Here is a 14945-nt window from a genome sequence, read left to right on the forward strand (position 1 = left end):
GAACCAGTTGGCACCTTACTCTCGACCAAGACGGCGGGCCCTATCTTGCCTCCGTCTTCTAGCTTTTCCCTTCTCCCATCGGATGAAAGTCGCATTTTACTCTTTATCTCTACTCCAAAAGGACTTGGAAAAGGAGAAAATGGAGGGTTTTGTTCTTCTGGAATATCTGCCTTAAGCCGAAGGCAGAACCGTCTGGGGTTGAAATTGAAATTCCTGCACATCGAGTTTTTCCATTTCTTTTTTTTTTTTAATACAGAAAAGGACTCGGAAAACCTGCAACATCATTGCTCTTGGCGTTTACTTTAAAGTTTCATGGATCCAAGATGTGTCCTCGTATCTTTGGTGGGATCTCTTTTCTTTCCCTTGGCAGATAAATGATTGAAGTCAAAAGTGTAAAACCGGTAAATATTTTGCTTGTTTAACGGAAGACTGCTAGTCTCTTCTAATCTCGATAATTAATAACTTAAGAAATAAATATATGATTGTATTCCTTGATCTTCGTTCCCGACAACTGGTTTCTGCAAATGATCTCGTCTAATCTCTTCGTAATGTGCAATATCCGACTTAAACCTCAACAGGATCGACATTCTTTCCTTTTAATTATCTCCTCTAAGAGGAAAGAAAGGAAAAACCGAAATGAAGGCAAGGTAATATATAATATCAACGAGGTTCAGATCCTCTTTCCGTTTTTCATTGAGAAAAAGAAGGAAATTAAAAAAAAAACAAGAAGAAGAAAGAAAAACACAGACCATTATTTCCCCCGAGAAAAAACACAAGAAAGATACAACAATCGAACACGGAACACCCTTCCCACCATCTGCTGCTCTCAGAAGCGATCTTAAAAAAAAAGAATGGATAATAAAATACACAAAAAGAATCGCAGCCCAAGTAAACAATGTCGATATGAAATCAATCAACTAGTCCCCACTCTCTCTTCCATCACACCCTTTTCAGCCAACCCAAAGAAACCCCAAACAGCTCTCATTTCTCAAGTGGGGGCCTATTTCCCAGATTCGGAACATAGCACGTGAATCACCATGTTAGTGGATGTAAGCACCAAAAGCCAAACCAGTCACCCGCTCCTTTCTCTCTTTTTCTTATCAAACCAGCGTTCAGCTGAGAAGCTCCTTGTCTGTACAGAGTTGGGATTGTTCTGAATGCTGCTGCTGCTGCTGCTGCTGCTGTTGTGAGTTCCCACCCATTCTCTTGAGGTTTTGTTGATGATAAACTTGTCTCAGTCTTTCTATTTCATGCTTCAGTGCTTCTTGGTGCGCTGCATTTATGATGAGAAAGCATCAGAATTAACGTTGAGTTCTGCATCTGGAAATTGGAATCAGAAGCTCCAGTCTATCCCACTCACATCACAAGTCAGAAATAACAACTTTCTGCTTTACATATCTCAAAACCCATATCCTGTCCCTTTGCTATCTCTATGGACTATAATATTTAAAAGTTTGATAGCTCGGAGTTACGAGCAAATTAAGCTTGTTTAGAAAGAGAAAATGCGTGTTCTCAGATTTCTTCTTCGTTAAGATTATGATTACGGATGCCAGTAACTCAACCAATCTCTTCTCTTTAATGGGTACTTCAAATCTTCATTATTTTTCACTAAATAAAACAAGAGACGACGAGTAATTAATATTTGTTAAAAACGTGGGAAATTCTTTTGCTATTTCTGTCAACAATCTTGAATTGAAATTAACGAGAGGATCGTTTTAATGCTCATAAATGTTCACGTAAGTAGATAAAAACTAATCAGGATATATAGTTTAGTGCTGTGCTACGTGCTTACCGTCTTTGAAAATCTTGTCTTGGGCAAGAGCTGCAATCCTTTGTTTTAGTGCGCTGTTATCCACATTGAGGACCAATCGCTGATGATCCAGAAATGCTACTCGAGGAGACAATGCTGATACTTCCGTCTAAAAGTTGAGAAAATTTAACATGCAAGAGCGAAGATTCATGTTAAGGCAAAAAAAAAAAAAAAAAAAAAGAGAGAGAGAGAGAGAGAGAAAGAGATAGTTCAGTTAGTTATCGAGAGGTGAGATCATGTTCATGTACCTGCAGTGAAGTGACGCTCCTTTCAAGCTCAGAGATATATTGCAGCTTCCTCACTCGCGACCTCTGCGCAGATTGTCTGTTTGCTAGAATCCTGGAAAGAAAGAGAAGAGGGAGAGAACTAAAATGAGGAAACAATAACAAACCGGCCGGATTGATGGAATAAATTGTGAAAAAAATTCGCAACGTGAAAAGACTACCGCTTGACCCTTTTGGGATCTATAATGGGATCACCGGAGGTGGTGAATGATGGAGCGTGGATGGGGGTTTCCACCTTGCAGGAGCTCTGCACTTCGGGCTCGTTACGCTGCTGCTGATCCGAGAGGGTGGGTTTGTCATCGTTGATGCTATTGTGGTCGGAGGGTGTAGAGGAGTTGGAGTTGGAAACGTTAGCAGGGACGGTGGTAGATATATCGTCGGAGAACATGGACATTAGTTGCTCGTCATCCAAACGATCGAAGACATTGTTGCACTCAGGCTTCAAGGCAGCGGAGGACGTCCTACATTCATCGAGAAGAGGAGCCTCAAGGAAGGCGATGGAGTCACTGGCGGATCTCCGGTGCGCACCACGCTTGGCAGAGGAGAAATCAAGGAATTCATCAACCCAAGAGGGCAGGGAAGAGGCAGTGTTGGTGGTAGGAAGCAAGGTGACGGGCCTTTGGTGAGGTAGAGCCGGCCAGTTGGAAGACATTGTTGGTATTTTGGGAGGCAACTGAGCCATCTCATGAAATAATCAAAATCGCAGAATGAGAAACAGAAACGGCGCACCAAATCCAAGATCCAGCAGCATATACATTCTAGACACCGGAGAAAAGTAAGAGAGAAATCAAATTAGAAGAGGAAGAGGGAATGAGAAACGAGAATTGAGGAGCATAGGGAAGCAATGCGTGCGTCTAATGATCACTATAAATCCTCTAAATTAGTTTTGCTCCTCCTCCTCCCTCCTCCTTATCCTTTTTCCCTTGTCGGAACAAACTGTGTTCGTCGTTGGTCGTCGTCGTCGTCGACGTTTCTCTATCTCTATCCGTTTTTTCTGTTTAGGGGAGGGACAGAGAAGAAAGGGAAAAAAAGAGGACGAGAGAGAGAGAGAGAGAGAGGTCACATGGGAAGAGAGAAGAGAAGGGACAGCTAGCAACAGCTGGGAAAGGGTTGGGTCTCAACGGTTTTACAGGAAAGTCTCGCAGTAGTTTAATAACTGGCGGAATCAGCGACCACGTGCCGATGTGACCGTACCTTTGGCTGCACCTGGACCCCACCAATCCCGCACTCTCCCCCCTCTTTATTACCTCCTTTGCCCCTCCCTTCCCTTTGTTCCCTCACGTGAACCTGTTCGCTTACATCCCAGCCGGCATGTGCACGTCCATTTCCATCTGTGCGCACTACGCACCTTCTTCTATCCCCCTCTCGCCTCTTTAGGGTTTTGCTGTCAACCCGAACAGCCCCATGAAGTAACTCAGAATGGATTTTGTAAGATCCCAAGAGAACTAGAAATACCTCCATTAGATCATCAAGCATTAAATGAAAACGTACCCAGTAACTTACTTCAGTCTAAATAAAGGCTGGATAATCGGGGCTTCTGAAACAATGATTAAGAAGCCTTGTGTTCTGTGTTAAAGAAAAGCAAGATGCTCCAATCATGTGTTTGCATTGGTCTCGGCGTCTCATTCTGTTCATTCCGATTCGTTAATTTTCTGGGTACGGTGGAGGAAAGGAAAGGAATCACCGTCCATGGAAGCGTAATGCTGCCGTCCTGGTTTCCGGTGTTTAATTTCAAACCCAGGCAAGAAAATTCAGGGATTCACATGGGGGGCTTGAGATGGACAGCTAGCAAAAGCTAAGATACGGAGGGAAGGGTTTGTGGGTAATGAGTTGATAGCCACGGATCGTGTGGATTGAGTTGTTTAATGTATGAGAGAGCAGCAACAGCGTTTTAGGGGAGAAGAGTGAGGGGAGGGGGATCGTTAGAATCATGGCTTCCCATGTGCTCTGGTTGCACGACCTCTACTTTCTCTTTGTAGGCTTTGTCTCGGGACTTCCTCACATGCTCCTTCCATTAGTAAGATTCTTTCTGAATAATCACGCAAATCTACGTAACCTTCCATTAAAATAAATACATAAAACCCTTTTCTGTCTCTCTACATCTCTTTTGCGGAATTTGATGAAATGCTTGTTTGCCCAGAAACAAGTACGTTCGTTCGTACAGAACAGAAGCAGATAAGAACGGCTGATCACTTCACTTCCCCTACAAATAGAACTGTTGAAGCCTTGAAGGGTTCAACAGATCGTGCTACCTGGTGCGCGTCCATGGATCAACGTGGTGAACAGAGAATCCCTTTTGTCAAACCACAGAATAGAACCTTTTATCATGAGAAACTGGAGGTAGACTCTGGAATTTCAAGATTTTCACACTGCTACTCTGCTGGTAACTGTGCACTTTTTTTATTCACTGCTTATCGGATGTTTATATGCCTGTTAGGAGAATTGTTTATATCAACAATCTTGTTTATTCAGTTTTGGCTAGGAAAACAGGACGTAATTTTGCCTTGTGTTTGTGTTTGTTTTTCTTTTTCTATGATTATTATTATTGCTCTCATTGGTTTTGAATTAAGGCGTCTAATTCCTGACAGATCCTTCTATGTGCTACTAAACAGCTTTCTTCACAAATGTTTCTGCAAAGCACCTAAACAGATAGCTTTGGTGTTGTCAGCAATCATCCACATCAAATACACTGGAATGAGAACAGAGTATGGAGGAAAATAAAACTGTAGAAAAATAAGTGAAAGAAATATGAAACAATAAGAAAAAATAAAAAACATGTATAAGTATATAATTTATCAAAAAAATATGCATAATTATATGTTTAGAACTGTTAGAAGATGGCTCTTTGAATATGTGGGTTTTCTTTTGTCGTGTGGGTTGGACCCATATTCCAACAAGAACAATAGAATCTACTGTTAATTTTAATGTAAGACTCAGCAGAGAGAACTGTTGCTAGAATTCAAAACAACAACTCAAGACTAAATGTACATGTCACAGTCAAGTTGCTGTACTGAGATAATGTTATATTGAAAACACTTCAAATCCATAAAGACTATCATTTTTCCTTCAATATCCTACCTAGCCACAACTGCTGATAATTTGTCTCCCCCAGCCCTGCATAGATCATCAACCTAGCTACAATTGCTCCTTGCTGCATCAACACCAGAAAGAAAACATAGATGACAAACATTTTGGGAGATGGAACTCATGTGGACTGTGGCTTGGTTTCCAAATTCTCATGTCCTCCTGAATTTAGAAAATGGGAAATAACACAATCTTCAACCAATAATGGAATAACTTCACTAGTCATCAGTATTCCTGTCACTACAATGATAGAAGGCAGTGAAGAAAATCATAAAAAACGAGATGAAACTATCCAATTTATTTTATAAGAAGAAAGGAGATGTTGTCCCAGAGCCTACATGTCAAAATTTGTTTTGAGGAAGGGCACCTTTCATTAAAACCTGAAGGCAACAAGGGAACAATCAAGTAGTGGGAACCTAAGAATAAGGGATTGGGGGGTTATCCCTCCATAGCAAAAACATCAGCAAGCATTGGCTGTTCTGGGAACATGAGACTATTAACCAATAACATCATTAACTGACACAACAAGTGCGGATACAAAAAAAGGCAAAAATTCCAGCATTTAACTATAATTTTCTTTCAGGAGGATTCAACACTCTTGTTTTTGAAAATGATGATTCAAGCATGCTAGTACTGTCCAATCCATTAATGATTTAAACTACTGGTTTTGTCAAACCAATAAATTCTGATCTCACATACATATACATAAAGAGAAAGAGATATGGGTATTTGATAGCAGGAACATAGAAACAGGCTGAGCCAAAAGCAGTATTTGCTGATTTAGTGTGATCCTTCAAATACATTGAAAAGAACATAAAAAGATGACAAAATACATTTGTTTAAATATTTGATGTACATACTCTTAATCAAAAGCTGTTAGGAAGAGCAATTTAACCGTCAGCAGTCTTACATTTTTTCAAATCCATGAAGTGTTTGATAGTTTCCTCAAATTTCTCCAGTCTCGTTTCCAAAAAGTCAGTCATTTTAAGATGATCACCAAAGGAACTCATGCATTCTTGTTCAAATTTATTTAATGCCTCTTCAACAAAGCTACGTTTAAATCTCTCTTCTTCAACTTTCTCCAAATGCAGCCTTTCCTCTTCTGCCTCTTTCTCCAATCTTAATTTTAACACCTCAGCTGCGGTTAGGACAACCCCGCCAGACCCACTAACATCCCTATATAAAGGTTCCTCACTCAGCTTAAATTTCTCTCTATACTTGTTGAATTCCCTGCGTGTTTCCACCAAAGCCTTTTTGTATCCATTTAATAAATCTACCATAACTCCAAGTTCCCGCTGAAGCTGGTAAAAGTCCATTTCTCTTTTAGCTTCTTCTTGTATCTTCACTGCTTCCAAAGATTGAATGTATGCTTCCCGTTGCTGCAGATGCGAGGTTAGAGCCTGGATCTGCATTTGTGCCCGTGCATACTCATGTTCTTTCTCTTCATACATAGATTTACATTTACCCATCCAAGCATGCAAATTATCCATGCACAAGTCAAAGCCTGACGGTCTTTGGTCCCATGGCCCATCATCCCTCATTCTGACATGGCGATTATTTAAAGCAAAAAGTGAAACATCATTCTCATCATCAAGCCTCTTGTGGTCGCCTTCAAAAATTGATGGATCATGTTGATTTAACAGATTTAGAGACATCTCCTTACGTGTATCTTCCCTGGGAGTTACACTTGAAGAAGGATCTAGGATTTCTGCAGGAAGGCCATAAGAAACACTAGTTGTAGATATCTCTGGAATAACATCAGCTGATGATAGGTTCCTTAAATTACCAAACTTTTCATGCTGGTGATACCTATCTTCGTCATCCTTGGCAGCAGATAAGCTTCCTAAATTACAAAATTCTTCATGTTGTTCACATCTCTCATCATCATCTTTAAGAGGTTTTATGTCAGAGTTACACTTCTGCAAGCAATGGTCAGTATCGGGGTTATCATTCCCGTTAGAAAACCATTGCTGATGGTTGTCATCTTTTGACTCTTCGAAACCCATGGCTTCTTCACGAGATACATGTTCATGTTCGTTCTTATCAAACCCAAGATTCAACTCTGAGTCCCTGCAGCCAACACCCTTAAACTCCAAATCGTCCAAATTATTGACTTCCATATTGACATTGTTTTCTTCGTCTTCATCTTCCTCTACAAGCAAAGTTTCCTCTTTGAGGAGCTCCGGCCTTTGACATTTTAGCAAGCACTGCAAGTGTGAAGCGTAATAACAAAATACGTCTGTAGTTTTTTGAAGAGGCTGTAGGAGCTCTTTCTCCACCATAGACCACATTAATGTAGCAAAATCCACCTTATGAGGCTGTCCATCTTTGACACGCCTAACCCATCGCATAATCTCGTCCGGCATCATCCAAGCATCTTCTTCATGTAAAAGCATATAGTTTGAGATGAAATCTTCCACAATCGCCAGCATTTCTTCAGAGAAGAGTTCGAGTTCCGAATCCTGAAGCTCTGATAAATTTGCTCTGTCCTTTTTAAGCGGTAGCCTAAGGGCTCGAGCAAGATCAGGTCGGCTGACCTTGATTCTGAAATCCTTAACAACACTGCAGCGAGTGTTTTGACGGTAATTGGCGAGGAGAAGGACAAGGAGATCAGACCGGATATGGGTATCAAGATTCAGGTGAGCAAAGTCCCATAGACCCAGTCTTTTGAAAAGAATTTCGTGCTTTGAGAAATCTACGGTTTTGGGAGGGGTGAAGGGAACGGGTCGGAAGAGTCTCTTAAGTAGGTGTAGCTTTTTCTGGACAGTAATCCTTTCTTTGTGACTCAAGGGCTTTTTACGCTTTCTAGGTCTCCGTATAGAAGGAGGAGCATCCTGCGCATCGGGGACGACCACGTCCCGAGCCGGGGGACTAGGTGGAGTAGGAGAGAAGGACATACCTTCTTGTTCTTCTAGAACTTTCGCATCAACGTCGTCCCGCTTACCGTCCTGCTATAACTGATGGGAAGAGAGGTCCAGCTCCTGTGAATGGGAGAACTCTTCCTCATGATCGGACATACTAGGGCTTGGGTTTTCCTTTCGTTGTTCCTCCTGTTGCGGGTGCTGTAGAGGGAGAACTTTTCTGGGTTTCTTTCTGGTCATGGGAGAAAGCTGGCTTTTATGGCGTTCTCTTTTCTAGCTCGTCTTCTCAAAGTACTGCAACTTCTCGGAATGAGGAGAGCACCCCTCCCGGTTCTGCCGAATCCCTCCATAAAGAGGCATGGGAAAGTGGAGTCGAGAAAGTTCAAACTTGAAAAAGTATCTCTCTGAGGGAAACTGACGGATGAACGAACCCCGCGCCACCAGGCTAGGTGCGGTCTAGCCAACTCGAGTGTTCTGGTTCCTGGTTCGAACCCAAAGGGATAAATACCGGAGAAAGAAGAGAAAGAAAAGGCATAAAACAATTTAATGTGGGTTTGGTCCCTTTGGGTAGTTTGGAGATTTCACTCTTGTATTACGGTTGCCCTAATTAGGATTTTATCATCACCTTGAGGCGAACCTATATAAATCCTGTTTGTTTTCATATTTATTTTTTCTTCTCCTAGGTTTATTATTATTATTCTCATTAGTTTAGAATTAGGACATTTAATTCCCTAACACCCTATATGTCAATACTAAGTCTAAGGAGGGAGAGAGAAGAGAATAAATTTTATTGAATCAATTTATCTTTACATCAATTAGGAATCAAATTTGGGATTAGGGATCCAAAGTCCCTTGATTTTGATAATTAATAAATCAATATTTTTATTGACTGTCTATACATCTTTATCAAACCAATTACATGTTAATTTTGTCAATCAATCATTTAATATATTTGTCTTGGTTTTCTTAATTAGAGTAAATGACCTATTACATAATAAAGACTCCATACATGTAATTGATGCCCTATTAGTGCCCTTTCTAGGAAAAAAAAAAAAAAAAAAAAACCTTTCCCAGGTAGAAATACTATTCCTGTATTCATAAACGCATATACCTGAAAATCCTTACTTGGAAAATTAAATGCTGACGCCCTCTTCTCTTCTCCACAGTGTCGTGTAGTAGGAGAAGAGGGATCGGGTGGTGGAGGTGGAGGGTCTCCTTCACGGTGCATTTCAGGTAGGGAAGCTTGTTGTTGTGGTTTCACTCACTCACGAGGTTGTTTAAGGTTTAGCTCATTCACCTATAAATTAACAGGTTACCTTTTAGCTCTAAGACAAAACACTTGTGTGTAAGCTCTAATTTTTATCAAAAAAAAGGGAGTAAAAAATGTGAAAAGGCATATAACTCGAACTTAGAAATTTTGAGCTTAAATCTTAAGTCTAAAGAAATCTGAAGAGCTTAAATCTTAGAAATTGATCCCCACTTGTAGTTGACGAACTTTAGATCTTTACTACTCAAAGGGCCGAGTTTGAATTTCCAACTTCACAACTTCTAATCTATGAACAAGTATCACAAGCAAAGTTCTAGTATTAGTTGAAATTGGTGTTGATTCTTAAAAAAAATATCAACTTATGGTGGTACTAAAAGCTCAAACCTGCATGTCCAAAATGGAATTTCTGCTACTGGCAAATGGTTAGTCTTGAAATACACAGATTTGAGATTTTAATTAAGTAGCTAGATCACAAAAGCCAAACCGGTGTGCCAGGATGTGGAAGAGAAGAGAAAGTAGACTCCGTACCAAAAACCTAAAGAGTTGAAGAACCATATTTTTTTTGAGCGTGATGATGCCCCAGGTAGCTTTCCGGGTTGGTACGCGAATCGCTTTCAAACACTTAAATTTGGTTATCTAAAGCTAATTTAAGTTTTTTGGTAAATAAAAATTTGACTCATTCGGAGCTATCCCAGCCACCCACCGGTTAGAAAGATTCTCAATAGAGGAAAACCCAGGTTCGATCTTTACCCCTTTCCCCGTTGACGGCAAAACCCAACAAAAGCCTTGATTCTCAATTTGCATGAGATCTCAGTTGTGATTGAAACGATCCTAAAAACCTTGATATTAAATTCTTCTCAAACAATCATAAATAAAATTTCGATAACCTAACGAGGCTACAAAATAGACTACTGGGGCAATAACCAAAGGGTTCCAAACAAAACAACGAAACAAGAACCTGTTGCGCAGCGGGTTCTTACTAATCAAATAAACTGAATCCCATGTCGTCATCAGATTCCTCGGCGGGTTCTTCCTTCTTTGCTTCTTCAGCTGGGGCAGCAAGAGGGGCAGCAGCTTCTGCTGCTGCTGCTGGAGCAGCAGCAACAGCAAACTTGCTAGGATCCTGCATCAAAAGCATGTAAGGTTATCTCAACTATCCAGACACTCTAGTTACTTGGATAACAAATATGTATCAACACAGAATATTCATTTACCTTCAAGAATTCCTTCACTTTCTCAGCCTGTGGGTACGAGTACTCGGTTGCAACAGCCACAGCCAAAACATTCTTGTAAGCATTGATAAACATGTGTGGTGCCGCAGCCAAGGTAGGATAAGACAATGCCAAAGATAACGAAGTAACCATAGACACCCCAATAGCAAATTTCTCAATTAGATCATCCTCAGTGAGGTCCAAGACCTCAGGACTGAAGACAGAACCACTATCATACACTGACACGACAACCAGACCATATGAGAAAGGCCTTATGCCAAGTTTAGCCAGCAAAGCTGCCTCGGATGATCCAACCTTTTCACCCTTCTTTATGAGCTCAACTGGTGTAATAATTTCAACAGTCCCCTTGTTAATTTTAGTTGGAATGTTCAGCACCTACATAAAAAATAAATAAATGGGCACAAAACAAAAATATTTAGATCAGAAAGCAACAAATAATATGGAATACATAAAAAGTGATACATCAAAGTATTTACTTCAAAAAGAAACAAAAAATAAAACATAAGTTGAAAAATGACTGCAACATAAAATACATAAAAGGATCATTAATACTTCAAAATATATTCATAGGTCATTTTTGCATTTTCAGAATTTATGACTGATCTTCGATCTATTCCAATAGCCCCTTTTGAGTACCTGAAAGAAAGAAGTCTGAGATGGATCCAGCCCGGTGTTTCCTGGTGGGACGATCACATCAATTGGTGCTACAAGTCCAACACGAGCAGGTGCTCCAACCTATAGTACAACAGAAGAACATGAGACAGAAAGCAGAACAACTGCAATTGAACAATAAAAGTTGGACAACATAAAATCACAATAGGCTACTATCGAATAAGCAATCAAAATAATACAGTAACATGAGTAAACAACTAAATGAGACGATAAAAACCATGACGCAAAACATCCAAAACTGATAGTGTTTGCAAAGGACAAATAGAAGAAGAGACTACAAGTGCTTTCAAGAAAAATTCAGATTACAAGACACTTGAATAATAAAGTTACACTATAAACTGCAAAACAATGGTATAAAGCAGCTCCGAAATTATTAAAAGATGTGTGGCATGATCCAGTCGCCACTAACTAAATTCCTATTTAAACAGCTAATTGTGAAAAGTAATAACTTGATGTTCCGTTAATAGGGAAAATTCAATTGAGCCAAACTATTGAAAAAAAAAAAAACACAATGCAACATAAGAGAATGAATTACACAAGTTCCTTGGGATCCATCCCTGACGGGAACCAAATTACTCACGGTTAGTAACCACCAGAGTTCTAAGCCTGTGCAAAGGATCGATACTACGCCCAGTGCCGGAAAGAAAACAAAGTATCTGACACAGACTGAAAAGAATGGCAAGCACAAACAAATGTAGATAACCGCAATTGGCTCAATTTACGTAGAGTAGATATTTTTTTGAACTGTAATTTTATAAAAAAACAATTCGTAATTTTGAACGATATGCTTTTTACGAATGTGTAATTTTACATAAAACATCAAAACTGAACAGATCTTCAAGAAAAGAATAATAGCATCGAACCGACAGCAAAGGAGCAAAGGACTAAGTGATTCTTGAATCCCACCTTATACTTCGCCACCTCCTCGCTAATTTCTTTCAGGTCACCCTTGGTGAATATCAATCCCACATTGCCCTATTCCAAACAAAAGAGACGAGGTAACTTAAACCACAAATAGACCTAAGACACAACAATATAGTGAAACAAGTTGAAACGGGTAAAATATCAGATACCACGAGCAGAGGCAGGAGATTCAAATACTCCTTGTTGCCAGTCTTCTCAGCGTGCAGCTTAACGGAGCGCTTCATCATGGTATTCTTACCCATCAAAACCACGGACTCTTCCCTCAGACCCCTGCGTATATTCTGAAGTTGCGTTGAGCCGACATTATCCGCCGCAGCAATCAACACCTGACTGTATTGATCAAGAAGTTGGCACAGCTTCTGGTCGTAGGCGACCTTCTTCTCAGCCTTGGTTGGTTTAATCGCCATTACGAACCGAGATTTAGAGTTCAGAAACCCGAATACGAAGGACTGAAAGCTAGGAAGAATGAGAAGACGAGAACGTCAAAATAGAGGGCCAAGACGAAGCAGAGCCTAGCTATGTCAAGGCGGACAGCAGCAAGCCGTCTCTTTAACCCCAAACCTTTTTCAACTGGTTCTGATGCTACCTGTGAAAACCCTAAACGACGGCTCCTCAAAAACCCTAAGAAATGAGGCTAACTATTTATAGAGGGTGGGAGTGAGATGCCCTAAAATAGATGATCGTGCCCGCTGGTTTACAGGACTGTGAACCGAGAGTTTTACGACTCGGACTTGGTTCGGACTCAATCACTTGAGCCTTCGCATTGGATCGGTCAGATTGGACTAGGACTCGCTAGTTCAGAAGCTGAGCTCAGGCCAAATCGAAGGGGATCGAGTCCCATAATTTGACCCGGTTCACCCAATCCCAGATCAGGGCAAGTTCAAGATACTATTTAGTGCAATAGCTTGTGTGAAGGCACACATTTTTGACACATAGACCAATTACATCCCAAGTAGTTCAAAGTCACCATCATTGGCTTAGGTACTTATGGACATTGAACTTATAAATTTCAAATTTTGAGTACCTAATAACATTAGGCTATATAGCATTTGTATAGAGGAACACTGAGATTTATCTTCCTCTAATAAGTTAATTCTTCCCATATTTTGCAACTATGGGAAAAAGAACTCTCGTCTAATCGTCATGTTGTGAAAGTAGTAACCCGATTGATAAAGTCGGATCAATTGGTTCGCCAATTTGTTGTTAAATCATCAAACTTAGTTACGTTGGTTGCGTTTTCATTCTTCCTTGATTTTTCTTCTTTTGTGATTCAACAAAAGACAAAGTCCAATTGAACCTGGTTCAATTGGTTGGTCCAATCCCAACTTAATAACATTACTTTTTGGTGTTGCCAAATTTAACTTAGCTCCATCAACTATATTTGATCATTTAGGGTCTATTAGTGAGCTTTGAAATTGAAAGTAAATTACTTGGGTATTTCATTTTTATTCGTTCTTAAGATAAACAAATGAAAGTGGAATCAATCTCCTAACCTTGTGATTTCATTTTCACTCGTCACTCTCTCCCTTGTACCATCTTGCCTTACTCCCGCTCCCGTTGCTTCGTTTCCCTTTTTGTATTTTCCAATTGTGTACATTAACACAAAAAATAATTAACTTTCACTTTCATTGCACTTTCAAAATGAATTAACCCCTCGTTACTATCTAATTTTGCCAAAAAAATATCTTCTAGGTTCCAGCTAGAGGTGGCATAAGCCAAACCAGCTCACAAACAATTCTAGCTCGCACTCAAAAAAAGTTTGACTCAGTTTAGTTTTTACTGAACTCGAGTCGAACTCAAACTTGAAATAAAACTCGTTAAGTATAACAAGCCAAACTTGAGATTTTCCAAACTCGACTTGTTAGCTCTTAAGCTAACTCGTTAGTATATTTTTTTTACGAAAATACCATTTACTCTAATTACTCTAGTTAATTCCCTTTTTAATTGGTTGATAGTTGATTTTATTTACCATAAACCTCAAAGACGATCAAAAGTTTAGCCCTTTTGGGTTCCTCAACATATAATATTATTGTTTGCCAATAGAATAAAAACTATTGATAGAAGTGTTTGCTCTTTCTTTCAGGATTATTAAGTTATTCTTGGACTTTTCTACGATAGCTTGTAGTTAATGGTACTAAGTTCATAACAATATTTTATTTATTTATTTTTGTAATTTTAAATATAGGTTGGAACTCGAACATGGCTAGAGTTCGAGTTCAAACTCGATTAAAATTTTTGGGTTCAAAGTTGAATGGGATCTAAGTTCGCATTTGAAGTATTCAGATTAAGCCAAATATAGGTTTGAGCCTGGTGCGGCTAATGCTACCCCACGAATGAACCCTTGAAAATGCTTTCACCTTATATCAGGGAGTGGTCAACATTTACCAGTTGCTCTAAGACCCCTGTTTCTCTGCGCTGAACTCAGATTAAAATTTTTGGGCTCAAAGTTAACCGGATCTGAATTCGAATTTGAAGTATTCAGATTAAGAGATGTAGGTTTGAGCCTGGTGCGGCTAATGCCACCCCACGAATGGAAGGGTTCGCTTTGAAAATGCTTTCACCTTATAGTAGGGAGCGGTCAACAGTTACCAGTTGCGTTAAGACCCCCCCTGTCCCTCTGCGCTGAAGAGTTCGCTTGAAAGCTCAATCGAAGCGGGAAGGAAACATGTCTCAGTTTTGGAAGCCGGGGTCGGAGCGACCTCGTATAGTCGATGATGGCGAAGGAGGGGTCCTCTTCTACTCAGCTCTTCCTTCCTCCTCTGGGTAACCCTCACGACCTTTCTCGCATCGTGTTCTCTGTTCGTAGTTATA

At 40.0% G+C, this 14945-nt stretch overlaps 4 protein-coding genes across 5 annotated transcripts in view; 1 reads left to right on the top strand and 3 right to left on the bottom strand.

The window, feature by feature from the left end:
• Positions 1 to 662: 662 nt before the first annotated feature.
• On the bottom strand, positions 663 to 3171 carry LOC137960726 (basic leucine zipper 61-like). The gene is made up of 4 exons (XM_068808308.1): positions 2256 to 3171; positions 2059 to 2149; positions 1793 to 1919; positions 663 to 1273 (listed from the first exon to the last, which is right to left on the bottom strand). The coding sequence occupies exons 1-4, from the start codon at positions 2774 to 2776 to the stop codon at positions 1113 to 1115; spliced, it is 900 nt and encodes a 299-aa protein (XP_068664409.1). The 5' UTR covers positions 2777 to 3171; the 3' UTR covers positions 663 to 1112.
• Positions 3172 to 5884: 2713 nt separating this feature from the next.
• Positions 5885 to 8378, bottom strand: LOC137960742 (uncharacterized). The gene has a single exon (XM_068808309.1). The coding sequence runs from the start codon at positions 8073 to 8075 to the stop codon at positions 6069 to 6071; it is 2007 nt and encodes a 668-aa protein (XP_068664410.1). The 5' UTR covers positions 8076 to 8378; the 3' UTR covers positions 5885 to 6068.
• Positions 8379 to 10028: 1650 nt separating this feature from the next.
• LOC137951208 (large ribosomal subunit protein uL10) lies at positions 10029 to 12763 on the bottom strand. The gene is made up of 5 exons (XM_068797797.1): positions 12284 to 12763; positions 12117 to 12185; positions 11175 to 11273; positions 10521 to 10913; positions 10029 to 10429 (listed from the first exon to the last, which is right to left on the bottom strand). Exons 1-5 carry the CDS (start codon positions 12539 to 12541, stop codon positions 10286 to 10288), a joined length of 963 nt encoding a protein of 320 aa, XP_068653898.1. The 5' UTR covers positions 12542 to 12763; the 3' UTR covers positions 10029 to 10285.
• Positions 12764 to 14671: 1908 nt separating this feature from the next.
• Positions 14672 to 14945, top strand: part of LOC137960774 (probable pre-mRNA-splicing factor ATP-dependent RNA helicase DEAH9) — a 43065-nt gene continuing 42791 nt past the window's right edge. For both annotated transcript variants that reach the window (XR_011114306.1, XM_068808311.1), the window contains exon 1: positions 14672 to 14897. Coding sequence is in view for 1 of the 2 variants with exons in the window: in XM_068808311.1 (XP_068664412.1) it covers positions 14800 to 14897 (98 nt within the window). In the remaining variant the exon portion in view is untranslated. The remainder of the gene's footprint in view (positions 14898 to 14945) is intronic.

The sequence above is a fragment of the Aristolochia californica genome, unplaced genomic scaffold, assembly GCF_029961685.1.
Source record: "Aristolochia californica isolate CCGP_79_NKW_82.1479 unplaced genomic scaffold, dmAriCali1.0.hap1 SCAF_1, whole genome shotgun sequence".
Lineage (NCBI taxonomy): Eukaryota > Viridiplantae > Streptophyta > Magnoliopsida > Piperales > Aristolochiaceae > Aristolochia > Aristolochia californica.

Bases quoted from the DNA above. Each gene is read 5' to 3' on its own strand.
- LOC137960726 (XM_068808308.1), bottom strand. From the start codon at position 2,776: ATGGCTCAGTTGCCTCCCAAAATACCAACAATGTCTTCCAACTGGCCG. The intron at 2,150-2,255 runs GTAGTCTTTTCA...CTTTCTTTCCAG, and splicing joins GATCCCAAAAGGGTCAAGCG to GATTCTAGCAAACAGACAAT. The intron at 1,920-2,058 runs GTACATGAACAT...CTCAACTTTTAG, and splicing joins GGAGCGTCACTTCACTGCAG to ACGGAAGTATCAGCATTGTC.
- LOC137960742 (XM_068808309.1), bottom strand. From the start codon at position 8,075: ATGTCCTTCTCTCCTACTCCACCTAGTCCCCCGGCTCGGGACGTGGTC.
- LOC137951208 (XM_068797797.1), bottom strand. From the start codon at position 12,541: ATGGCGATTAAACCAACCAAGGCTGAGAAGAAGGTCGCCTACGACCAG. The intron at 12,186-12,283 runs GTATCTGATATT...TGTTTGGAATAG, and splicing joins ATCTCCTGCCTCTGCTCGTG to GGCAATGTGGGATTGATATT. The intron at 11,274-12,116 runs GTGGGATTCAAG...GTTGTACTATAG, and splicing joins AGGAGGTGGCGAAGTATAAG to GTTGGAGCACCTGCTCGTGT.